The following is a 27,303-nucleotide window of genomic DNA, read 5'->3' on the forward strand; positions in this document are numbered from 1 at the left end:
ATTTATCTGTAAAAAGAATGATGGACTCAAAGATTTAGTTGGAAACATTTGATCTACTGAATCTGAAAAAACTTCACCAAAGAAGGGAAGATGACTGGAGAAGACCCTCAGATGAGAATTGTCATGAGGCCCTTCCCTTGGCCCCTTTCACGTCCAGACCTATAGACTCCTAGTACCCCCTTCCCTAACACCTGCCCCATTATCATACAGCCAGTCTGAGCATACATTGAAAACTGTGGTCACATAGATTTAGGGTCAAGAGGTCCATACTAGTAAAGCTGAAAGCATTAGAGACAAGAGGTGTGGATAAAAAATGATTTGAAAACCAGAAAAGAGAATAGAATCAAAGAAAAATTCTGAGCCTAAAGTGAGGCCAAGACCCAGATCAAGTGAATGGCAGAGGGGAAGTGGGGAACAGGAAGGGAGGCAGAGAAGGCTTTGCTTTGCTGCTGTCAGTTAGACTCCATTCAACTGCCCCTGGTGGGCATTCCAGTCCACTGAGCATGCCCAGTTTGTGTGACTGACTTTCACCAAGTAGAACAATCAACAAGATCACCATAAAGGCTTTACCAACACCAGGCCAGTAAAGTGACCACCGAAAACCATTCCCAAATTTGTGATCAATGGACCCAAGTTTAGGGAAAGGAACTCCTTTGGTCGACAAAAATGGTTTGTGTCCCGGTCTCTAATTTCCTCCTTCTCAGATACTCTGGTCTCCACCCAAGGGACAATATTCGGTGAGATGCAGTCATTTTGTTGGTCAGCAGGAGCTCAGAAGCAAGAAAATATCATAGTGGTAGAATGCAGCATCATCCTCCTCAATAGCAGCCCATCGCTGGAAGCTTCCAGATCATTGTGCCGATCGAGTGGAGGAGGGACTTTCCTTTAGAGAACCTTATGTGAACCTTATTGAGAAACTTGCCAAGTTGCTTGTTCGATTTTTTAGCCTTACTATTTCTGATACTTAGGTGCTGTCTCTTAGAGAGCCTGAAACAGCCAAGATATGACTCAGGCCATGGAGGAATCTGTAGGTGAGCATCATGGGATCCTGAGGAGCTAAGTGTTTTGTGTCTGTGCGATCATATGTGTACATGGGATGGGGGATAGTGTGGGTCATTGTGGAAGGTCTGTACACCTTAAAAGTGTTATGAAAAGGTATGTTAGATTAAGATTATTTTTCTCTACTCTCCTTTTATCCCAAAATAATAAGCACATTGATTGTAAAGGATCAATGATAGACTAGGAGCCTGAGAGATGAGGGTGCCTTACCTTCTTCAACACTGTATAGTCTACCTGAGGAGAAAATGCCTATTCAAAGAAAGACATTCTCTCTTTTTTTAAAAAAGATTTTATTTATTTATTCAGAGAGACACACAGAGAGAGAGAGAGAGAGAGGCAGAGACACAGGCAGAGGGAAAAGCAGGCTCCATGCAGGGAACTCAATGTGGGACTTGATCCCGGGTCCCCAGGATCACACCCTGGGCTGAAGGCAGCACTAAACCGCTGAGCCACCAGGGCTGCCCAAGAAAGACACTCTTATTTAATCTTAAATGCTAGAAGAGTCCTTTGGAAATATATTCCCCTAATTTTTAAGCATGATTGCCTGTTTTGCCAAAAAAAAAAAAAAAAAAAAAAAAAGACTGTGCTAAAGAGCGCTGTGGCTTGATTTGCAGACTCACCTCTAAGAGTTTTTCTCTTATCAATTTGCCATGTGGCCTGAATTGCTCAATTCCTTTGACTCAGATTTTTTTTTTCTGTTTTCCAATGAGCCTTACTCAAATACAAATATGCCTGGAAAGTGCAAGTCAAACTAACTTAGGTCATTGACAGAAAACAGAAGATTGCATGAGCTTGGGACCACAAGAGGGATCTGCCAAGGCCAGAGGTTAGACAGAGGGAAACAGAGGTAGGCCAGATGTAGACAGAGTGTGGAAAAGAACATGGCAGAGATGCTGAGGGGAAAGTGAAAGAGCTACATCACACCATTGCCTTCTTGTGCTCAAATAGGATGGAAGGGTTTCAACTCATGGCATCCAAGAGCTATGCCTTGATAGAGAGGATATATAGGGTGACCCCTACATGACAGGAGGGATAGACAGGAATGTAATATAGTTTTTTAAAAAAGTATTTATTTATTTATTTATTTGAGAGAGAGAGCACAAGCAGTGGGGAGATGCAGAAGGAGAGGGAGAAGCAGACTACTTCGGGAAGGGGAGCTTGATTCAGGGCTTAATCTCAAGACCTTGAGATCATGAGCTGAGCCTAAGGCAGATGCTTAACCAACCGAGCCAATCAGGTGCTCCAGAATGTAGCATCTTTTACCTTCCCCTTCCTCTTCAATTCAGGTTTTGAAAAAAATACTAAATATCTGCTATTCGCAAGTATGTCAAATATATGAAATATGAATAAGACACAGTTCCTGCCATCAAAGAGCTAGCAGTCAAGAAGAAGAAGGGGGTAGGGGGCAAAGGAGAGAGAAAGTCAAGAGAACAAAAATATCCATTCCTGCATAGGAATTAATAGGAGAGCTTTGCAGCAAAGACTTAATTCTTTTTCTGTACATTATAGAGACTTTTGGAGATATTAACCTGACTCTAAGCATGCTGAACATGGAAGATAATATTAGCAAGGTAAGGAAAATAGAGAATAATCTCTTTTGCATTTATTTTTTCTAGTCCAATTATTGTAATATTTCATATACCGCCTTTTTTGCCTTGGCTTCCTCTTTTCTCTCTGGCTCTATATATGGCATTTAATCTTTCAAAAAGTACAGTTATAATGGAAATCATCATAATGTTTAAACAATGATATTTGGCATTTGAGGAATCAGGGCATCTACTTCTGGAAGCTAGCAAAAAGAATGCCCCTTTCTATAACCTTATACAGGCAGACCTGGAAAGAGGGGGAGGACAGACTTACAACCATGTGGATTAGCATCTCCTCCTGGGTAAGCTGAGAGGCCTTATGAAAATCCCCAAGGATCTCCCCTACTCATCTGTGATGCTACTTCACAATTAGAGATTTCTTTCTCTGGGATGTGAAGGCTTTTCTGGCTCCAACAACCTTTTGGAAAATAATTAACAGCTACCTGCAAGGGACACTTACCTAGGAAGCAGCACCCTAGATGCCTTTCACACACACTGACTTGTATTATAGTCACCGCTCACACCTTTACCAGGTAGGCATGGCTGTTTCCATTTCACAGCGAAGAAGAGTGAGAGCCAGAGCAGATGCATGACCAGAACACAAGCCTGTCTGACTCCAAAACAAGGCATCTAGTCATGATCCATTGCAGCCTCCCTGTGAAGGACAGGGCCTACACCTTTATCTCCTAATCCCGTGGTTCTCAGAGCTGACTGTGTGTTAGAATCCCTTATGCAAAGGGAGTTCTTTCACACCTTAAACATGGGCATGGTAACTTGAAAGCAACATGCTTGAGGCTGTTGGGCCTTTCAGGACACCAGTGTCTCATCTATCAGAGGCCAAGTAGCCACCTGAGAGATTTAGAAGAGCCCTTTCACACAGCACCTGCTCAAGCCCCATGATTCTGACGCTGCAGCTCTGTCCAAAAGAATTTCTAACTTTCTTTCTATAAGCCATGAATAAAGCTAGGGCTTATAAATCTCCCTTAGGATCCCGTTTCATAGTTTATCAGCCTCTTTGGGAATCACAGTTTGTTTCTTAATACCATAGTCATTCCCTGGTGGTAGGAGCAGTGGTTTGGGTAATGAGCATTTCCAATCCCCTGAGCGCCCTGCAACAGTGAATTTCAAGCCTTTTTGCTAGGTAGCCTGCGTCCACCTTCAATTAGATTTTGTCATAGTAACGTAGTCAGGGTAGTCAGGTTAAAGTAGTTTTCAGAAAGAACTTTGCTTTATATATAAGCTTTTGCTTCCTAAAGTTGCATATTATGTTCAGGAAGCCATTACAATTAAGATGTATGAAATCCATTGTGAAGTAGAAATTTGTTTGATCAGATAAATTTGCACTTTATCTGATTCCTTTAATTTTGCCACTCAAATTCTGTGTATACACTTGTATGTTCACAGGAAGACATTTATGGTCATCTCACTTCCGTTATTCAGAACAGTGATATCTTAGATGACGCAATTGTCCAACGATTGATTTATTATGCTTCTAAGGACATGAGAGACAACAATGTAAGTTTGATTCTTAATGATGAATCAATGCCAGGGTCAGCAGCAGGTCTTTAAGTGGCTCAAATGCACCCATGTGGACATTTATAAGCTTTTTCTACATTGCTGCCTGGACTGCAAATCACTTTCATTAGTTCTTTCACGATAACTTGGATATTATTTATAGTACCTATTATTTATCCGTTCACAGATAAGGAAACTGAAGCAAAGCTAAAAAAAAAAAAATATGTTAGAGATAATATTATCCATTCCACTTTTAGATGAGCATGTTGATGCTTGGAGAGATTTTTTTTTTTTTCAAAATAACATAGCTATCTATGGACAGAACAGGTAACTAGAACCCAGCTTTCTTGCTCTCCATGAATTATTATCTCTTCATGTGTCTACTTAGCTACCTATGCTAGGCATTGTATCAAAAAATTACTTGTAGAAATAATTTGAGTCCTAAGGTGTTATTTTCCTGCAGAAAAGATTTTTGCTTGTTTACCTGCCAAGGGTCCTAACAATCTACGATTAGTTTCAGGACTTGCGATTTTGGGCAATGAAGGGGGGCAACTTCTGTGACTCCAAGTGGGACCACGGTCCATGGAGGGCCAAGCGAACCTTTCATTTAGGTTCAGCCTTGTGGAATCTTATGCCAAAAGATAAGAAGGGGGATGACCAGGGTCTCACCATTTGTTGGTCCTAAATTCTATCTATTTTCCCACCATACTGCAAAGTAGCCTCTAATATAGGACTTATCTCTCTGGATTCCCAATCCTTTCCAGATCTCAACGTGGTAATTCATTCCACCCTATACTCTGATGTTTTTTTTAATGTATTTTCTAATAGTTTATCTCACTCTTTTTATTTTCTTAGCAGGGCAGTCGATCAAGGATACCTAGCTCAGCATTACCAAAAGCAGAAGTCCCTCCAAATATCTCTGGTATCAAAGATAACTAGATCAGGACAATATTAAAACCCAAAACTCTAGACTCTTGGCCCTATTTCCCTTTCACCATTCTCTCCAGTCTTTCAACCACGGTGATCCATCACTTCAGCATAAAATATAAATCCTGTGCTCACAGCACCTGATCAATTAGCAAGAAAATGTATATTGACCTCAAGTTTACAAGAACCTTATTAAAACCCGGTTTTGAAGTTCATTACAGTTACCTCTGTCTTGGCAGCCACTGACCCCTGCCCCAGAGGCTTTCCCACCTGAGTTTGTAACTGCCTGTTCTCTCTTTATCCCAAAGCCAAGGGAACTTAGAATATTCTCTAGACTGTAACCTCTCCACAAACTCCCTCTACTCTTCCTCTCATTGTCATTGCTGTTTTCCTTTTCTTCCTCAGATCCTCAGAGAAACCAGAATGCTGGCTGGTGAGGTTTTGGTGTCTCTTGCTGCACATGATTTCAACTCTGTGATGTATGAAGTACAAAGTAACTTCAGGATACTGGAGCTACCAGATGAATTCATTGTGCTTGCCCTGGCTGAACTGGCAACCAGCTACGGTATGGACAGAATAACCTCCACATTTTCCTGGGAAGCAACCACCCTGACTAACTGTCTAAAACCAGATGGGTGCAAGCAGCACAAAGAACATATCTCCCTTCTGCCATACTAAAGAGTATCGATACTGGGATTTCAGCACTTGTTTCTAAGCATAGATGAGCCTACTGCCCCACCATTAGTCTGTGCTGTTCCAGATTTGGCTGGACTCTCCCATCTTCACTGTCCCTTTCACTTGGCTTTGTGTTTGCAAAAGCCTTTTTCCCACAAGTCATGTTCTGCAAACCACTGAACACTTACATGAAGTAGGAGTTTGTCATGATTTTTTTTCTACGTCACTTTATTTAACAGATGTTTGTTTGTTTTTATTGTTTTTATTGTTTTATTACCTGTGCTAGGCCCTGGGGATGTAGGCAAGTTCTAGTGGGAGAGATAGGCATTAATAAAATAATTATCCAAATAAACACTTGCTACCTAACAACAGGTACAGATGTCTTTATGCCTAGCACCTTATTTTATTTTTTTTAAGATTTTATTTATTTATTCATGAGAGACACACACACAGAGAGAGAGAGAGAGGTAGAGACATAGGCAGAGGGAGAAGCAGGCTTTCCATGGGGAGCCCAATGTGGGACTTGATCCCGGGACCCCGAGATCATGACCCGAGCCAAAGGCAGACACTCCACCACTGAGCCACCCAGGCATCCATCTAGCACCTTATTTTAAAGCAACAACTCCTTGATTCTCTAACTACAGCCAGGCATGATGGCAAAAGAGGGGTAGAGGAGAATATCTTCCTGCTGCACCTCATCCGTCTCCCCAACACAGCCTTGAAATGCTTGTTACTAACATGGAGAATCACAGAACTCCCCAGTGTGAGAGGATAATGCCTTTCTCCTCTTGCACCCCTCTTGGCAGTGTCCCAGAGTATTCCCTTCATGATGATGACTCTGCTAACCATGCAAACCATGCTCAGGCTGGCTGATGAGGAAAGGATGAAGGGAGTCTTTTGTCTTGGTGGGTATCCCTAAGGTTACCTCTTTGTTAAGACCAGACTATGAATTGAACAAATGTTTCATTTTTCCTTTTACTCTAGCCTGTTCTTTCTAATAATATAGTAGCTACCATTGATTGAGTGCCTACCCCATGGAAGTTTCTCTGCAGGGACTTATCTCTCTCAATCCTCACAGCAATTATAATTCTCTCTGTCTCAATCCTAAAAGCAAGGTAAGTACTCTTAACCCCATTTTACAGGGGAGAAACTGAGGGTCATGGAAATTAAGCAATTTCTTAAATTGTGACAGTCAATGAGATGGCAAGGTGGGATTCAAGTCTATGTGACTGTAGTTTATACACTTTCCACTGCCTTAAAGAGCTTCCATATCTACTAGCCTCCTTCTTTAGTTGGATCACACCTTCCCCACAGTGGCTCTGGGAGCTCACCAAGCTCTTAGCAGTAAGGTAAATTTTGCCTTTGCTTTATAATGCAATATTGTAATAATGATAAGTAATCAACCTAATCAAAGTATAAGCAATCATAAAATTAAGAAAAATAGGTAAACAAACTTTGTGTCACAAATCCCTCAACCCCAAAACTGGAGTTTTGGGAAATACATCTAGAATAACCAAGAGTCTACAGAGAAAAACATGCTCTGGGAATCCCAGGAAAAAGCATGTACAGCACAGTTAGAAGCTCCTTGGATGAGTCTAGAGACCTGGACTCTTTTTCCTGATCATCTACTGAACCATCAGGTGACTCTGTCCTCTCTCAATCTCATTTTCATCTCTAAACACAATAAATAAAGTGATTACTAAGATCCTCTCAACTCTAACACCCCCAACACTACTATTTTGTAATATTTAAAAGCCCTTGCTGTCAGGAATGTTATCTTTACCCATCAACCAAGTCTTTTCTGTTCTGTTTTGGCCATTTCTTCTTTTCTGTCCTCAATGGAAGCAATATTTATATCTGGTGTATACTGAGATTTTATTTTGTACCTGAATACTGCCTTGAGTATTTTAAGATTATCACTTCCTTTAACCTCACAGCAACCCCATTAGGTAAGTAACATTTTTCTCCTTCACTTTATAGATGAGAAAATTGAGGCATAGAAAGTTAATAATTTGCCTGCAGTTACACAGTATGTGGCAGAGTCAAGATTTGAACTATGACAGGCTGGTTCAAGAACTTGAGCAATTATACTAGATTAGCCTACTTCTCAATACTTTTTAGTTTCCCTACTTACCATCGCAGCTAACACTGTGTTCTTGCAAATAAACTTCGGTGCTGGTAATAGCATTTCTACCTGAATATCAACAACCCAACAGTGAAAAGGAAATAAAATTAGAAATCATCATGGCATCGAATGAGAGATTCTGTCTTTGTGTTATAAAGTTATCTAGTGCCCTTTGGTCCTAAAGCAACTTTTGCCTGACTGCCACTAAAGAATAGGCATAAAATTTCATAGTCCTCTATCCATCCTTCCAGCTGTTCATTCAATCGATCAGCCAATAAGCAGACATTGTGCGCATTGCCTCAGATACCAACAATAGATAAGACATGCTTTCCCTCATGTTGCTTTTGGCCAGTGCAAGACAAACACACACACACACACACACACACACAAGATTATGACAAAGTACAGCAAGACATTATCAGTTTGAAGAGAAAGTGAATGAGTCAATAAATGACCAGCTCTAAGATAACACAGGATCTTTCCAGAGTATTCCTTGCATATGAAGTATCATTGAGGAGTAAACTATGAATTTTCTTCATCTAGTGAAACGTGAGGGCTGAAGGAACAAATAATTTTATTTCATGCATTTGATTCAAATATATGTGGGTGGTGGTCCCAATGATATTTTTGCAGGCTCAACATTTTTTTCTTTATTTATTTTATTGAAGTGAAACAGACACATGGGAAAAAAATACACATCAGAAGTGTACAGCTTGATGAGTTGTCACAAAATGATCTTACTCATTTGACCACCACTCAGGTCGAGTAGTGAGACATTACTAATACTCCAGAAACCCACCTCATCTTTCCTGCCAATCATCACCATCTCCATCCTTTCCAAGGGTAACCTGACTTCTAACACCATAGATTAGTTTCATCTATTCGTGAGATTCATACATGTTGTTGGGTGAAGCTATAGTCCGTGCTCACTTCTGTATATTATTACGTGTCTATACTGCAATTCTCCCATTCTACCTGTCGACATTTTCTGTTTTCTATTTGAGGTTTTTCTAGAAAAAAAAAGTGAATATGTTTTCTGTTTGAGGCTATTACCAGAAAAAAGTACAAAACCAGTCTTCTACAAGTATTTTAGTGTCTATTTATTTGGGTATCTAATGACTGCATACTTAGGAGTGGAATCTCTGGGTCATAGAGAACACATATTCAATTGTGGTAAATAGTGTCAAACAGTTTTCTAAAGTGTTTGTATCAATTCACACTCCCCCAAGCAGTGTGAAAATACCAGCTGCACCTTTGTCTTATTGACATTTGACATTGTCTGAAATTTTAGCAATTTTGGACAGTTTGTTGTATTATTTCATTATGGTTTGAACTTACATTTCACTAATGTGGCTAAATACTTTTTATATGTTTATTTGATACCATCATAACATTTTATAAAAACTATTACCATTTGCTAATCATCAGTACACTCTTCTCAAATTATTTTATAGTCCCTCAGATCTTTATATTTTTCTCCATCTGTGATTGTTTTTAAAAATGCAGCCCTTGAGAAATTCAGCAAGGCCATTTACAAGTATGTCAACCACTGGAGAGACTTCCCTTATCCAAGATTGGATGCCAACCGACTCTCTGACAAGATCTTCATGCTGTTCCGGTATATAATGGAGAAGTGGGCCCCCATTACCTCGCCCGTGCAAGTGAGTGGAGGCCTCAGCATGCCTCAAGCTAGCTCTCCTTCCATGCTGCTTGAACTTCCTCCACTCTCTGACATGATCATTAATCTCAGTGGTTTTGGAAAGCTATGAGTTGTATTTTATCAAGTTTATCAGAACTTTTTGTTTGTTTCAAATCACTATTTATTCATTCTTGGACTAATATTTATTGAGTCCCCCATGACATGCCAGACACTGTTGCCCATGCTGGGGAGACAGCGGGGATTGAACAGACCAAAATCCCCACTCCTGTGGAACTGACATTCCAGTGTGTGGAAGGAACAATAACTAACTGAAAGTGAGTAAAATAGATAGAAAGTTAGTTATTTTGTGTTTTAGAATCCGTATTTGGGCTGAGTCACTGATTAGGAAAAACAACAGCCCACAAAAATATCCCATATCTCTGAAGATGACAGTGAAATAAAATAACATCTAAAGAATATGTGTGGCTGCTTCAAAAGATCATAATGCCTTGTGCAGAAGAGATTACAAAGCTCAAGCACACAGAATCCCATGCCTATCTTGCTTAATCGGTATAATTCTTAAATGGAGGCTAAATTACATCCTATTTAGGTCTTTTAGTCCTACATTATAAAAGGTGTAACACTTAGCCCTCTCTAGTTCAGTTTCTTTTCTACACTTGAAGCTACCAAAGCATTTATTATTATTTTTTTTAACATGCTGGGATAGTTAAATCATTAGCAAACATGGAACTTTTAAAATATCCTGTAAAAGTCTCTTCTTCAGGGCACCTGAAAAACACAATTCAATACAAATTCACTAAGTACTTCCTTAGCTTCCCACAGAAAGAGGTAGATAAGTGACAAGAAGGTGCACACAGTAATAAGGGAACAGAGAGAGAAGCACCTAAACTCCTGTGGTGAGTACTTGCAAAGGCCATGACGTTGAAACTGAGCTTGCAGCTTCTAAAGACTTTCACCCCCAGCAAGAGGCATTCCCTAAAGAGACAATACAAGCTGCTGAAGCAGAGGCTGGAGACAGGGTAACATGTGCACTTGAGTGAGGCTGGTGGGTGAAAGGGAAAGGGAGAAGAGAAAGGGGCTGTAAAGAGGCAGAAGCAAATGAAACCAAAAAAGGTTTTGGTCTTGGCCACATAATGAAGAGCCTTGAATGCTAAACAGGAGTTTGGACTTTTTTTTTTTTAAATAAGAAATAAGAAACCTTTGAAGGGTTCTAAGCAAGGAGAATGAGATCTTAGAAACTAAAGAATAATTTTCAAGAAGCAAAGAGAGATCTATGGAGAGTCTATTGTTAACAGTGCTTTAGCAAGAATAATCTTGAAAAGCGTCCATTGCTTGGAAATGTCCAATTGCTTAAAACAATCATCCAGCTGACACACAGTTGAGTGAAATAAATGGTTGTTATTCTGAGCCACTAAGTTTTGAGACAGTTTGCTAGACAACAAAACTTAGCTGACAGAAAAAATCCATCACATAGTATTAGGTAGAAAAAGCAGAATGTAGAACTATATATCAGAGAATGGCATCAGGTTTTTAAAAATTAAAATGTACAGAGAAAATATAGAAAGAATAAGTCAAGCAAATTAAAAAACATACTAAATTACACTAAACAGTGATTATCTATCAGCAATGTGAATACTGTTTACTTCATCATAACTTGTGTGATTTCTAAATTTTTACAATTAATCTTACATTACATTATATATATATACATATATATATATATTTTTTTTAATGTCAGCAGAAGTAAATGAGAGGTGGGAAGTGGAGATAGCGAACATGGACCTCTCTTTCAGAAAACTTTGCTTTTTGTTTGTTTGTTTCAAGTTTTTATTTAAATTCTAGTTAGTTCACATATAGTGTAATATTGATTTCATGAGTAGAATTTAGTGATTCATCACTTCCTTTTTTTAAAAAAAGGAAAGAAACAACATTGGGCTCAAAGTGATAGAGAACTGAAGAATTTCTTTTAATATGAGGGAAGTTTTAAATTTATTATTTATTGAAAGAAAGTGACTATTGGGGAAAGTTTAAAGAAATAGGAAGAGGAGCAAATATTGAAATGAGTATCAGTATAGATACAGATGTAAATCTAGCTATAAATACAAACATAAATATAACTGCCTCATGCAATGATTTTAACCTAAACATCTTTTAAAGAATTCTTTCTTGGTTGGAAGTAGTGAGGAAAGTTTTTGGGGAGTGTCTAAAGCTCCTGGTATTCTGAGAACTGTATGAAAAGCATAGTAAAGTATTAGAAGTGCTGTTTGTTGGCTGCCCCTGCAGACTTTGGCCATCATTAAGGCACATGGCCCCACAGTGAGCCTGCTGCTCCATCGAGAAGACCTCTGTGAATATGCCCTGGACCAGGTACCCTGGCTCCTGAACCAGTATAAAGACAAAGAGATTGATTTCCACATCACTCAGGTAAGAACCACACCCTAAAGGAACTGTTTCAGAAAGTCTACTGGTGACCATCCCAGAAGATAGTCTCAAGAGGTCCTGAGGAACTGAAATAGTGGTTTGGGCAGCTGAACTTAAATACTTTTTGAGACACATGAGGTAGAGAAGAGGTTGGCATAGCTGGGTGATGGGATCTCCAAAAAGGGATTAGGAATTTTCTTTTCAAGCTGCTGTAAGGCATTGACTAAGGCAGAGGGGCCAGAATCACTCAAGAAAACTGGTAACTGCAGGAAGATACGGGTTTGTTCTTCTCACAAAACATAATTATTTGTCTTCCACCTCCTGTGCTACTGCTTCATGGGCAGCCTCCAACTAACCTTTGAAAGCTTCCATTCTAGAGTCTAAAACAAATACTGACCGCGGTGGTCCTTTATGACACTGCCCTTCCAAAGGACTTGAGAAAAACCATCTTCATCAATTTACTCAACCAGGTAAGAAAACCCTGCTGTCAGATCTGATTGTTTCATTTCTACTGGTTTTCTGTTTTTAACATCTCCCACCTCATTCTTCTTTCTCATTCAGGTGTGCAGACTTCCGGAGCCTCCAGTAAAGGAAAATGAACTTGAAGCTTCAAGCTGTTTCCTCATTCTAGGTAGGACCCAGTGTCCTGAGGGTTCTTAATAAAAATGTCTCCCAGTGATGATGACACAGTGATGAAGGGTCACATTAGTTATTTCACACACAGACATGACATTCTTTCAGCTTACTATTTTCTGTGCCTCTTCCTATCCTACCCATTCCTAAAAGAAGAGCAACAGATAGGATAACCAATCATCCTGGTTTTGCCTGGAACTAAAGGACTTCCAGGGATAGAACTTTTAGTTCTAAAACCAGAAAATTTCCAGACATATTTTGGGAAATAACTCCCTTATCAGATGTATGGCTAGCAAATATTTTCCCCATCCCATGTGTTGCTTTTTCATTTTGTTAATGTTTTTTGTGGGTTTTTTACTGCCAAGCAGAAGATTTTTGGTTTGATATAGTCCCACTTGTTTATTTTTGCCTTTGCACTTCTACTTTTGGTGTCAAATCCAAAAAATCATTGCCAAGACCAATGTCAAGGAGCTTACCACTTGTTTTCTCCCAGGAGTTTTATGGTTTCAGGTCCTACATTCATGTCTTTATTTTGATTTGATTTTTGTATGTAGTATAAGATAGGGATCCAGTTTCATTCTTGTGCATGTGGTTGTCCAGTTTTCCCAACACCATTTATTGAAGAGATTATCCTTTCCCCGTTATATATTTTTTGGCTCCTTTGTCAAAAATAAATTGACCACATATGCACGGATTTATTTCTAGGCAAACCAAGGTGAGTTGGTAATCCTAGGGATAGGAAACGCTTTTTTTCTTGGTATTTGAGATTATTTGAAACTGTGTCAAACCCAAAGTCATGCTTTTTTCTCATCTCTTAGTATCTATTCCTTCTCTCTCTCTCTCTCTGTCTCTCCCTCCTTCACTCTTTCCCCTTCCTTCTTGTTCTTTCACATCACAATCCCACCCATTGTCTGGTTAGAGTACCTGGTGCAAGTCATAGGGAAGGTACCAAGTTCTCAGAGTCAGTATAAAAATTATGTTCCATCATAGACCCTGAAAAGTAAAGACCAAAGCAATTCCATACCTCCCATACCTCCACCCTCCCCAAAATATGTCATTTCTACTATTTCACTGAATACCTTTCTATTATGTTCCAATTCTCCCTTAACTGATCCCTCTGCTCCTATTCTTTCCTCTGTTCTATGCCCAACCTAATTAACTACTTCACTCTACTGCTAATAATTTCAAACCCAAACTATTCTACTCCAGCCAGGCCTGTTCTCTTTCTTCCCTGTTTCCTACCTTACCCTTGTAGCTCTCCAGCTCCACAACTAGTGAAGCATCTCTCCATTCTCTGCTTCCACATTCGCAATGTGTTCTCCCCGTGTCTTCTCTCCTTTTCTCCTTTTCTACTGAATCGGGGCCCTACCTAATAACCTTATCTTAATTTGATCCCATCTGTTTAAAAAAAAAACTAATTTCCAAATAAAGTCATATTCACAGGTATGAACAGATATTGACCTAGGTATATAAATCTCTCTTTGCCAAACTGCTTAATTCTGTGATACTAAAGATACACCAATGTAATAAAATCTAGTTACCAACCAAAGAGTGACTTTGCCAATCTTCACGGAATTCCACTTTTCCCATTCACAAGTATTTTACCTAAGGTGAAAATGAGTTCTTATGACTCCAGTATTTCTTAAACCTGCAGCCCATTCCAACCCTGCAGACCTGGTGGAATTTTTTGATGAACAAATGAGAAGTAATAATGAAACCACTCGAATGGGAATCTTGACTTTGTTAAGATCGGCTATCAATGCTGAGGGTAAGCAAAGGAATAAAGCCAGAGTGGTTTATTTTGTGCCAAGAAGCAAACTGAAGCCTATGCATTCTCTAACTTTATTCTGTGTCTTTGGGGAGTTTATAGAAGATCATATGCAAGTAAAGCTCTGTCTTCTTGGTCATCTACAATCTACTACTTTTGTAAAGATTTTATTTATATGAGAGAGACAGTGCATGAAAGAGCATGAGCAGGGGGGAAGAGCACAGGGAGAGATTGAAATGGACTCTCCACTGAGCCCAACACCAAGCTTGATCCCAGGACTCTAAGATCATGACCTGAACTGAAGGCAGACACTTAACCGACTGAGCCACCCACGCACCCCTACAATCTACGTTTTTAAACAGGCATTTTCACTTACTTCTCCTCTTGAGATATTTATAGACATAAGTAGTTGAGAGGGAGAAGTAGAATATTTGAAAATCAAATTTAGAATTTGGAAGATCTAGTAAGCTGCCTAAGTGGTCCAATAAATAGGGGGTATGTGGGAGGAATGCACAATATTCGAGAGATTAGTACATTTAGAAAAGAACAGAATTTAATGAAATATCATATTTTATTAATGCCAAGAAGCACATATTTTCATTATATTGGAATGCATTGCATAATTGATAGCATCTTTAATTATAATCAGCCACTATAAGGTTCTTTTGGTACAATATAAAATAATGGTGTCTCATAAAATTGATGCTATCTGGATTCAATAAAATATGAGAATTCATTTTTATTCTACATTATTTCAAAAAATTCCGTTAGCCCTGAGATTTACTGAAGAATCAGCAGACAAGATATATGAAGTAGTCTCACGAAATTTAAAGCTAATCCACTGGACGTGATATATTGAGTCCACTTTGGAACCTAACATTTTAAGATGAAACCAAATATAACTAGGAGCAAAGAGAACAATAAATATCTTTCAAAAATTGGGAGATAAGAGGGGTGCCTGAGTGGCTCAGTGGGTTAAGCATCTGTCTTGGGCTCAGTCACGATCCCAGAGTCCTGGGATCTGGCCTCATATGGGGCTCCCCGCTTAGCAGGGAGTCTGCTTCTCCCTTGTCCTCTGCCCCTCCCCCTGACTCATGCTCTCTCGATGTCTCATAAATAAATAAAATCTTTTAAAAAATGGAAGAGAAGAGGGTAAGAGGAAATTGAATAACTTGAAATTTATGGACAAAAGACTTTGCAATTGTGTACCATAACTCTAATGGATTTTCATCAATCCTAGAACCAACTGTACTCCTACTGAACCCAGTCTCTTAATTTCTATCCCTGTCTTTCAGAGCCCAAGTTGCGGGATCACATCACTTCAATTGAAAGAACAGTCAAAGTCGTCATGAGTGACCTCAACATAAAAGTTAGAGAATTAATGGGGACTTTGATTTTGTTGATGGTAGTTTTAGGAATTAATGAAATTCTTTAAGAACTCAGTGATGAATTCCATTTTTAATAGAATTCCATCTTTCCCTGAAAGATAAATTAAAGTTTTAAAGTACATTCAGTTCGAGGGTTTCTCAGTAGAAAAAAATATATATATATATTTTTGCCCAGAGCATCACAGTACTATGCTCTTCAAATAGCTTAAAAATTAATTATAAACATAATATATCTTTCTCCAAAAAATAATAACCACTAAGTCTTTTGTTTTTTTAGCTTAGAAATCCTATTTTCAACTAGGGAACATCTAGAGCAAGTCTTGACATAGGGGATTGCACAATATTTCTGGATTATTTGATTAAAGTTTTCCATATTAGAAAAAATACATAACTTGTACTGGAACAAATTTTAAAAAATAGAAATTACTGTATTTTTTTGTTAAAACCATATTTTGTTTGGATCAAAGCCTTATACAGGAACCAATGAAAAGAAGAAAATTCCCTATGAGACTTTCATCTGCAGTGACTATAATAAAAGCCATACAATAAATAACAATAATTATGCTAAGTGAAATAGGTCAGAGAAAAACAAATACCATACGATTTCACTCTATATGGAATCTGAGAAATAAAACAAATGAACATATATTAACTTTATATGTAAGTGATGAATCACTGAACTTTACTCCTGAAACTAGTATTACACTATATGTTAACTAGAATTTAAATTAAAAATTGAAACAAAAAATAAATAAAACAGTAAATTACAAAAAATTAAAAAGCAATGGTGTGATTATATATAAAAACTTGACCCAGTAAGTGGCCAAGCCAATTATAAAATTACTAAGAGAGTTTAGGGCAGAATAAAATAGGACAAAAACTTTAAGGAAGTCCCCAGGCAAAAATAGAGAATTTATATATATTTTTTGAGAATTTATATTTTTTTAAAAAGATTTTTATTTATTAACTCATGAGAGACACAGAGAGAAGGTAGAGACATAGGCAGAGAGAGAAGCCGGCTCCTCGCAGGGAACCCGATGTAGGACTCCATCCCAGAACTCCAGGACCACACCCTGAGCCATGCTCAACTGCTGAGCCATCCAGGTGTCCCTCAAAAATAGAGAATTCATAACTTTTTTCTCCCTCGCTTAGGTAAATTACGGGTGCCTTTATGCTAATTGCTACCTTGTGGCCCTGCCTCCCTATTCAAAAAAATTTGTTTCTACAACTCTCCATTAAAAAACCCATTCAGTAAAGATTTAGATATGAGCTTTCTATCCTCAAGGCAAGTAATCCAATAAACAAATTTACTTATTTACAAGTTATAGTACAGGTTCGTAATCTTTTGTTCTAATCCCTGAAGCCAGATATATTTCGGAACTCACAACCTTCCTGATTTTAGAAAAATATTTCTGTGACAGAAGCCACAATCAAATGCATTAATATCTCTGCAAGAAAATATATGCAGATCCACAGTACATAGAATAAGTAAAGACTACAGTTTTAAGAGCTGAGTTGGGTTTTGCCACCAAATGAGTTAGCACCAAACTCAAGAAACAAAATTCCAGTGTCCAGAATTGTTTGGGCTTTGAAATTGTAGATACAGGATTGCAGATCTATAGTTCACAATGCTATCTTTCACTGAGGATTTTTAAAGCAAGGCAGAGATTTAGCCCACAATACCAATATTTCCTAATCTACGGTAATAAAGGACATGTCTTGGGTGCTAGGGAGAAAGATTTTGGTTAAAGAGAGCCTTTCCAGTAACCCTTAAATCATAAGCTCTAGCTGGCATCCTGCTCCATCTATATATAGTACCATCATTCAATTGATACTCCTTTTTGGAAAGGTTCCCACTAAATGATTCATGAAGGTTAAAGAGTAGGAGAAGCTAAATTAATGTTCCACCTGATGTAGTAAAATGCTGCAAGTACATTTTTTCTGATTCTAGGTAAGGAATTCCACTCTCCTCCTCATCCAAACCATGTGTGAGAAATGCTACATTGAAGCCCGGGAAGGATGGCCACTGATTGATTATATCTTCTCCCAGTTTGCCATGTCCAACAAGAACCTGGTATGAGGAGGGTGCAGTTTTGAAAGCTACACTGTCACAAGGGCAGTTAACTCAATGAGGGCTCAATTCAATGACTGATTTAGAAGTTATATTTCAGTCTTACCACTTTTATTGATAAATTTTTCAGTCTCTAGCATTCTCAGTCCTCTTTCATTGGTATCACTTATAACTTATGATAAACTCAAGATAGGTGGCATCATGGTTTTCCCTGAGAAGGCAACCTGTCCTCAATGGCTTGGGACAAGGGTGTAGAAAGTGAATTACTTCAGAGAAAACAAGAGGCATCCCTACTTGCCGCACTGGGGTTGGCTTCCTGAAAAGCATGTGAGTCAGATCCAGATCTTAGCAAGTCCGTGATGGCTGAAATTACAATCCACTCCGCTAGGGGGCAGTGTCTTTGAAAATCTTCGCCCCCACACACACTCCGACTCCCACCCCCACTCCCACCCCCACCCCCGAGAAAACAGCAAAGGCCTCAGGGAGACAGGGAGTATCTGTAGTTCAAGGACCCTCACAATTTTTGCTTTTCTGCTCTATCCAGCAGTGTTTTTTTCTAACCCATTCCTCCAAGGAAGACTTTAAAACAGAAATTAAGGACTGAAGACCAAACTCGCTGGGTTCCATGAGCCTTTTTGGTTGAGTGACTGCATCCTGCACCCCAGAGTCTAAGAACACATCCAAGTAAGGTCAGAAGGGACCAACAAGAAGGATGATTAACAAGTCACTGTTTCATCTTTCTTGAAGGAAAAGCCAATGAAACCTAACTCCCTTAAGGATGAAAAGGGAGAGAAATCTGTCCGGGAAATAAGCCTCGAGGTCTTAAAAACCCTAGACCCTTTGGTCATTGGAATGCCCCAGGTAAGGGGTCTTTTGTCACACTGGCAGTTACTTAGATTATCTCCTGAAGCTCTGCCCACTTAGGAGTAAAAACATGAATTTGTCCTTCATGTGTCATCATCAGCTTTTTGATGTTCTGATTAGAGGAAGTGCATTGAGATGTTCAGTGCCCAGCCTAGAGTAATTCCTCAAAAACTTCTCTTCTTCCCCTGCACACCTAGACATATCATTGCGTGGTGAGTGGAGATTCTAATTCAATGAATGTTAAACTTGCCCCATTCATCTGGGAAGGTGTAGAAAGCACGCATTCTCAAGCCACACCTGAGGCTTAAAAATAATCTAGACCTTTGTGGGAGGAGCCTTGGAATCTGTATTTTCCTTACGCAAAATGACCTGAGAAAGGATTAACTGGCCAGAAATGCATGACACAGATGAGAGGCAATCAACAGACCAATTTAAGTGGATCAGAGGCTTCATCTACAAGGGCATTTTAAGGTGTGGTTCTTGGATTATCTAAAATATTTCTTTAAAATGCAAGTCTCCAGGTCACCTCCCACATCTACTAAATCAGCATTCTGGGCATAGGGTCTATGAATCTGCCCTGCAAACAAATACCAATATTTCTGAAGCATACTACAGTTTGAAACATTTCAATGTAGAAAGTAAATGATGAAAAGAAATGTAGCCCAAACTCTAATGGGCCTGACATGCCACATTCCTACCTTGTGATTAATGAGCCATTCAAAATGTTAAGCTAGCGCTAAATATTTAAAACAATAACTGTAAGAGATCAGTGGATTTACATAGAAGTAGACTGAAAGCAAAGCGGGTAAGGATGAGATCAGATGCAACTCACAGGAACTGGAGAGGAGGCATGAGAAAGTAGGAAGGAAATACGGAGGGGCATGGGAGACCTTATAATGAAAAATGGATAGGGTTTCGTGATTGAATCTGGATGACAAGACAAAGGGAACAGTCCATGTTGACACCTAGGTTCCCGTTAGGACAAGGGAGTTTTCCACAGGATATGAAACAGACTGACTGAAGAAACCAAGTGCTCCAGAACTCCAAACCACGAAGGACAGCACTTGGAGCACAAACAGTAACAACAGCCCATTCACTGTCTGTTCCTAATCTTTCCCTCTCAGAGCAGTGCACTCATCTTGGGGTTTGGGGACATATAGGACTTATTTTGGGTTGTCACACTGACACGAGGCTTGGTGGTGAGTGGAGCCCAAGGATGCTAGACTTCCCAAACTGCCTAGAACACTTCTTCTCAAGGAAGAATTGTCCTGCCCTAAATTCCAGCAGAAAACACTCAGTAATACTCATTACAACTAGCACCTGAAAATGAATGTGCAGTGCAGTGCAGAGATTTTATTTCATGATTCCTTTTTGATTTGGCCTGAAGAGCAAAAATAGTAATAATAATAATAATAATAATAATAATAATAATAATAATGATAACAGGTGGGGGAACATGCTCTGAATGAGAGGGAAAACCGCAGTGAGGACCAAGGAGAAATCATGGAAGAATGAGCAATCCTTGAATCTTGCCTTGTTTTCCACAGGTGTTATGGCCAAGAATCCTGACTTTTGTAGTACCTGCAGAATATACAGGAACTCTGGACTACCTGTTTAATATCATCAGAAGTTTGATTATGGCAGAGGAGAGGAAGAAGAATGATGCCAAAGAGTCAACAGCACTTGTCATCTCTACAGGAGCTGGTGCGTACATTCAGAAACAAAGCAAAACATTTCTGAGGCTCATTTCCAGAAAGGCTATGGTGCTTTGATTATATATCCAACCCCAATCTAAATTTCTCTAGCCCCCACAGCAATAATGAAAATCGCTTTCTCTTCCCAGTGAAACTTCCTTCACCACAACAGCTATTGGCCAGACTTCTGGTGAGTGAGTTATGAATAACTAATGTGGGCATAAATTTAGGCCAATATAGATCATTCCGTTCTAAATAAATGTTAATAAAAATTACACAGCAACTCCAAACCAAAAGAAACACGAAAATGGCATAATAAATGTTCTGCTACACTAATGACACTCATTAAGATTACTGGCAAGATTATCTTCTAGCTCTGAAATGCTTGTTAAACTTAATTTATTATTTTAAAATAAGCATAGAGTGAATTTGATCCCGAAGTACCATTCAAACAAATTTCCTTCTTTCCCCCATATGTATCATTTGCTCAGATAACATTTCCACATGCCCTTATTTAACTAAAAAATGTATCTAAGTGTTGGTACCTTCCATTTATTTTTGGCTGAAGGTTTCTATATATTTTTTCACCTTTATCTTCAGATGAAAATTGAGGAGGATTATCTAAGTATTAGCTTTTCTCTAAGGTAAGAATAGACTGATGATTTGTTAAAAGATTGTCTAATGTAGGAATCAGGGGCATCCAGGACAGTGGTAAAAGGAAAAGGCAGATGGGACTTTTAAATAACCTTCCACTGGATTAACTTTTTATCTTCCATTTTTCAGGTAATATCTATACTTGCCAGTTTAGGGAAATTACGTGGGGCTGGTGCAATAGGACTTTTGAAGATACTGCCTGAGATAATTCACCCCAAATTGGTAGACCTGTGGAAAACACGCTTTCCTGAGCTTCTGCAGTCTCTGGAAGGTACAAGGGAGTGGGATCGGGTCTTTATCCAAGGAGGCAAGAACACAAAGAAATGAGGCACCACTTCTCTGCCTAAGTCTCATGTTAGACAATTAAAATGATGAACTTGACATGCAAGGTAGACAGCTATATTTTTTCCTTGATTCCTTATGTTCTAATTCTCTACGACATACTTGTACTACAGTAGGATCTGGTGGGTAATATTCTTAGCAGAAACTTTTATTTTTGCTCTGGTCTTTTTCTTATATTTAGAGAAACTCTGTTTTGGTATTGTTCTAAAAAGTCATTACTATTCATGTTAGAATATCAAAATATGGTCATTTAAGTAGTTACTGTTGAAATTAGCAAAAAGTCTAGATTTGTATCATGGATTAAAGACTTTTTGCTTATGCTATATGTTGGCAAATTGAACTCCAATAAAAAAAAATAAAAAGACTTTTTGCTTATTTGGCTAGCACTTAAAGTTGGCAACATAGTAAATTTCATCTGAAATAATCATCCTGTGTAAAGCTTGAAGTGGAACTCCAGTATCCACTGGGGACCTAGCAAGGGAGGAACAGAATCCTGACTTTATTTTCTATTTCTATTTTCTATTTTTAATTTCTATTTCTAGGAAAGAACACTAGCATCATTCTATGGGAAACCATGCTGCTTCAGGTAAGGGTAGCTTCTAGACTGATTGTTGATGATGGGGTGATAAAATCTGCTAGAGTCACTCATCTTAACGAAAAAAGATTCAGATTCCAAAGGGCAGTAAACATTTCCTTTCCTTGGGAAAAGGACTGGAATGTTAGAAGTTGATAACTTAAGAATTACAGTCTCTATATCACCATAGTTTGAACAATAATCTTTAGTCTTCAATTTGGTTAAGAGTTTAAGATAGTATTGAAGAGTTCACTTACTAATATTTTTCTCTGTGTCTTTCTCAAATATTTTCTAATTTCAGTTCTTTCCTCTCCTTGTAATTGCATTCTTTTACCATTTAAGTAAATTGACCTTTTTTCTGCTTCTATACTTCTAAATACAACTCTATTTGTTCCTCTTTCTGCTCTCACTGTATTTTTTCCTGATTTCTAAAAACCAAAGGGCCACATTATATCATTTTTCCAGAAAAAAAAATCTCTCATCCATAAATTTTTGGGACTTCTGCAAATGAGCAATGCCACAGACAGTGCCAAATCCCCAAAATGGTAGATTGCAGATAGGAGTTGAACCCTGGTTGTGCACAGAGGATCTTAATTTCAGGAGCATACAGGAGGTCAAGGAACCCATGGAAAGGGAGCTTTTAACCTTGCAGGGTCTCAGTTCATAAGCTGCTTTCTAGAAATTAACTAAGGCTTTTTAAAAATGTCAAGTTTTAGTGACTTTTCGGCATCAACTCCATGTCCCATCATTTCTCCTTGCAGAATCAAAATCTGTAGGATGGGTTCTTGAGAACTGGCATGCTTTAAAGACTCCCACAAGTGATTCTTATCCAGTGTGAGATTTGAAAGCAACTACTCTACTTTCCTGGTCTTTAATTCTAGGATCCACCTCTCCTCCTATATCCATGCTTCTTTTATCTTCCACCTTCTTTCCCTCAAAATTCCTACCTTATTTTCCCCTGCTACCATTCTAAAGTAACTGTTCTTACCAGGATGGAAGATTCCCTCTCAAGAGGGAAGCCCTAAGAACATTCTTCTCCTTTCCCTCTTCCAATCTTGAGTGTACTTCCATTTAGCCTTCTTCTCCCAAAACTATTTACTTGTGCCTTCTTCTCTCAGACTTCCAAGGTGGTTTAATTTCTTCTCTTCAAAGGGACCACTCACTGAATGATTTCCAAGAAAATATGTAGACATCTTTATTGGTTTTGACATTAAATGTCCTTTCCTAAGTTTAAAGTGGGGAAGATACAAGAGAAATAACTGACTTTAGAAAGTACAACGGATTTTGTCCTCCAAAAAAGACAAAAACACCTTTTTATGTATTGTTCAATGAAGAAGGAGATGGGTTCAGATGGCTGACTGAAGCTCTGGGGGCTCAGAACAATTGGTGAAACCAGGAATGTTTAGCCACTAGAGCTGAAGTTAGCAAAATGTACTTGTAATTTAATTGGTTCTTCAAGACATTTTAATTCTTTATTCCAAAAAATGTCCCTTTCTTTTTCTTCTGGTATGTAATAAAACAAACTAACACTGACAAATGAAGTTTTTCCAAATCTGTTTAAAACTTGAAAAATGTTAACTTCAATTTAAGTTTCAAAATGAATTAGTTTCTATTTTAAGACTTCGGGCAATTTTAATTTAAGAGGAAAAAGGAAAGCACTTACATGGAGTTACTTCCACCTTCTATGTAACTTGTTCTTAATGGTAATTCAGAACATACAGGATATGGCTATTAAAATAAACAAGGAAAAGGGCACCTGGCTGACTCAGTTGGAGGAGAGTGCAACTCTTGATCTCAGGGTTCTGTGTTTGAGCCCTACATTGAGTGTAGAGATTATAAATAAATAAACTTTAATAAAATAAGAGGAAAAGTGCCAAAATAACCAGTTTTCTTAAATGGGAAAATGAACAGTCCTATTTAATATATATTTATACTTAAAAAAAATAAAGTAACAAAAAATACCAAGAAAGTACACTAAACAGTCATATTTATATCTAACTTCCACTTCCTTGAACAGTTGCTCAAAGAATCCTTATGGAAGATCAGTGACGTAGCCTGGACCATTCAACTGAGTCAAGATTTCAATGAGCAAATGGACAGTTACAGCAACATCTCCCTTGAAAAGGTTGGTTTTTCAACGAAGGGACCTTACTTCCTAGCTCATGACCTAAATTGGCTGCTCAACTTCCAATTTGTCTGTACTACCACCAAAAAAGAGGGAGAAATTGCTAGAAAAACGCTACCTTCTCTACACCTTGCATTTGACCAAAAATTACTCATAGGACTATCCTAGCTGCAAGGAAAACTGAATAATATAGCACCTTTGAGATAGATACATACCTGGTTGAAATCCAGGTGCTCTGTTTTAAAGAAGGAAGAAAAAGGGATGCCTGGGTGGCTCAGTGATTGGGCAGGTGCCTTCGGCTCAGGTCGTGATCCTGGGACCCAGGATCGAGTCCCACATGGGGCTCTTGAGAAGAGCCTGCTTCTCCCTCTGCCTATGTCTCTGCCTCTCCCTCTCTCTCTCTCTCTCTGTGTGTGTGTGTCTCTCTCTCTCATGAATAAATAAATCTTTAAAAAAAAAAAGAAGAAGGAATAAAAATAGATAATGAAGGCAAATAGTAGTCCCTGTTACAGCACTGTTTTAATGTCAGTTTATGCCTTAGTTTCCACTGGGCCAGTTTTGTGAGGTTGGCTACAAGAAACAATCTACCACAATTTAACAACTTATTATACTGAAACTGAAAGAATACTCAGAGGCCAGCTTTCTCCTTCCTCTGTTCCTGAATGGCTTCCACCTAACCCTCTGCATTGGAGCCACTCATTCTAAATGGGGTTTGAATCCAGCTTCTGCTCCTTACTATATATGTAACTTTAGGTAACTTACTTAACTTCTCTAGAACCTCAGTATATTCATCTAAAATGGAAATTATAGGGATCCCTGGGTGGCGCAGCTGTTTGGCGCCTGCCTTTGGCCCAGGGCGCGATCCTGGAGATCCGGGATCGAATCCCACGTCAGGCTCCTGGTGCATGGAGCCTGCTTCTCCCTCTGCCTGTGTCTCTGCCTCTCTCTCTCACTGTGTTCCTATCATAAATAAATAAAAAATTTAAAAAAATAAATAAATAAAATGGAAATTATACCCAGGTCTGAGGATTGTAGTGATATAAGGGTTCAAAGAGATAACATATGTAAAGTCCCTAGTGAAGTAAGTGCCTGGCCCAAGACTTCTGCTCAATAAAAATAGATGAAGATTATTGTTATGGTTATAACCTTTCTAATTTTTTTCTGGAAAAATGTTTCTTAACTCATCAGTTCTAGTATTAAGTGTCCATTCCAACAAACTATTATCAACTTTCAACTCTCCTATGCAATATTCAAAATTCCCCTCACTGATTGATTCTCTAATATGGTAGCATACTGATTCTCCAAATTATGGTCTATGAGGCCTGCAGACGTGCTCATCAGGAGTATTTGATGAGCAATGCCTCATCTTCCCATATGTAAACTAGACTCGTGCATCCCATGTAATACCATCCATCCAACAGCTTCCAGATTCATGAGATGAATCCAGGATAATGGTGATATGGATAGGCAGAGCAGTTCGAGCAGTGAGCTGCTTAAATGGCCCTCAGCCATGATACTCAACAGGAAAGTAAGAGTGTACCAGTTTGCTTTAGCTGCATAGCAAACTACCCCCTAGTGGCTTAAAATAATAGCCACCTACTTAGTTTACTTGTTTGCAGGTTGACCGTTTGGGCTGAGCTCAGCGGGGCAGTCGTTCCATCTCAACTAGTCTCACTGGCATATATTGGGGATTGGCTGGTGTGCCAGGATCTCAACTAAGACAACTTGTCTCTGTTCCTCGTGGTCTCTCCTCCTTCAGCAGGCCAGCCCAGGCTTGCTCTCATAGTGTGTAATGAAGTATACAAGGTCTCTTGGGGTCTGGGTCCAAACAGACACACTATTACTTCTGCCACATTCTGTGGGCCAAAACAAGTCACAAGGTCAGCCCAGATTTGAGGAGTGGCGAAACAGACTATACCAATAGGAGGAGCTGGAAACTCTCATAGTAAGGAGGCATGGATAAGGATGGGATGGAAAGATTCTGGCTATTTTTGCAATTGATCACATTTTTTCCCAGTTCTGGGTATCTGATTTCTGGGATTCCTTGCCAAGTCTCAAAGGAGAAATGCACAATACACTGAATTTGACCAAATCAGCAGAGAAGCAACAGCTCAACAGTATTAGGAGGCAATGAGGCTAACTAACCCTTTACACAGAAGTCCCCTTCATGGCATCAGGGGTTTTTTCTGCAGCACCAGACTTTCCCCTGTCCTTCCACTAAGGTGGAGTTAAATGGACTCTAGCAGCTTTAGCCCTACTTAGTATTTACTCCTGTGTGATGCACAGTTTTTCTCATTATAATTACATTATCATGGGGGTGTTTTGCCTGGAAATCCAAGAGTGCAATGGTGCTGCTTCATCAGATTTTTACTCTGCAGTTGTTTGACCTGCTCTGTCACCTCATGGACCCCTCTCACCCCAGTTGGTCTGATCTGTACAATTCCTCCTAAATGTCTCTCAGTCGCTACCAGTTTTTCCTTTCCTCCTATGCCATAGATTCTGATCCATAATGACCCCTTAATCATTACAGTCCTTCAAGCCCCACAGAGTCCTTGGAATAAACTTCTAACTGGCCAGTTTTCTATCTCATGTGTGGCAAGATGGACGTTTTAAATAAGGAGATGGCAATCTGATATTATATAGCTACAAATGATTTGAGTTTTAGAAAACAAATTAGGACTTCATGACCTCTATTTTCTAGCCATATGGCAAATATCTCCTCTTGTGAATATTTTCCTTGTATCTTTCCTCCACAAGAATCTAGATCTATCTATATAACACACACACACATACACACACACACACGTGTATACACACATACACATACACATATTAACATCCAGGCATGTGTTGTGGTATTCAAACAGAAGCCACTCCTGGGCTACCCCATTCCTTCAGCCATACTTCTAAATCTTATATGGCTTATAATGAGAGAAAACAGGAAGTCATTATCTATCCCGCTTGATTTTTCCCCATCTGGACATTACAGAGGTGTCCATTCTATTACAGAGGAATTCAAAATTCTCACCACCTCTAAGGGGTCTGGAAGCCACAGACTGATTTCCCACGTGCTCTCTTGCCAGTGTTCTTTCACTGGGGGTTTTCCCTCCCCAATTCACTCAGAGTTCCTTACTAAAGCCACAACATATGTGTAAAAGTTCCTGTATGACTCTTCTCCTTCACCCTGGACACCATTCTACAGCGCTTCTGGACAACTCAGAA

General features: G+C 38.9%; 1 protein-coding gene across 1 annotated transcript in view; it reads left to right on the plus strand.

Annotated features, from left to right (window-relative positions):
• Positions 1-1,003: 1,003 nt before the first annotated feature.
• MROH2B (maestro heat like repeat family member 2B) overlaps positions 1,004-27,303 on the plus strand; it is a 61,410-nt gene continuing 35,110 nt past the window's right edge. The window contains exons 1-18 of the mRNA XM_026016730.2: positions 1,004-1,031; positions 2,569-2,630; positions 4,050-4,160; positions 5,493-5,652; positions 6,569-6,667; positions 9,394-9,548; positions 11,831-11,971; positions 12,346-12,438; positions 12,530-12,599; positions 14,256-14,369; positions 15,665-15,738; positions 17,709-17,831; positions 18,576-18,689; positions 20,240-20,396; positions 20,536-20,576; positions 21,170-21,311; positions 21,925-21,968; positions 23,974-24,081. Coding sequence (XP_025872515.1) covers positions 1,004-1,031; positions 2,569-2,630; positions 4,050-4,160; positions 5,493-5,652; positions 6,569-6,667; positions 9,394-9,548; positions 11,831-11,971; positions 12,346-12,438; positions 12,530-12,599; positions 14,256-14,369; positions 15,665-15,738; positions 17,709-17,831; positions 18,576-18,689; positions 20,240-20,396; positions 20,536-20,576; positions 21,170-21,311; positions 21,925-21,968; positions 23,974-24,081 — 1,836 coding nt within the window. The remainder of the gene's footprint in view (positions 1,032-2,568; positions 2,631-4,049; positions 4,161-5,492; positions 5,653-6,568; positions 6,668-9,393; positions 9,549-11,830; positions 11,972-12,345; positions 12,439-12,529; positions 12,600-14,255; positions 14,370-15,664; positions 15,739-17,708; positions 17,832-18,575; positions 18,690-20,239; positions 20,397-20,535; positions 20,577-21,169; positions 21,312-21,924; positions 21,969-23,973; positions 24,082-27,303) is intronic.

This window comes from Vulpes vulpes, chromosome 4, assembly GCF_048418805.1.
Source record: "Vulpes vulpes isolate BD-2025 chromosome 4, VulVul3, whole genome shotgun sequence".
Lineage (NCBI taxonomy): Eukaryota > Metazoa > Chordata > Mammalia > Carnivora > Canidae > Vulpes > Vulpes vulpes.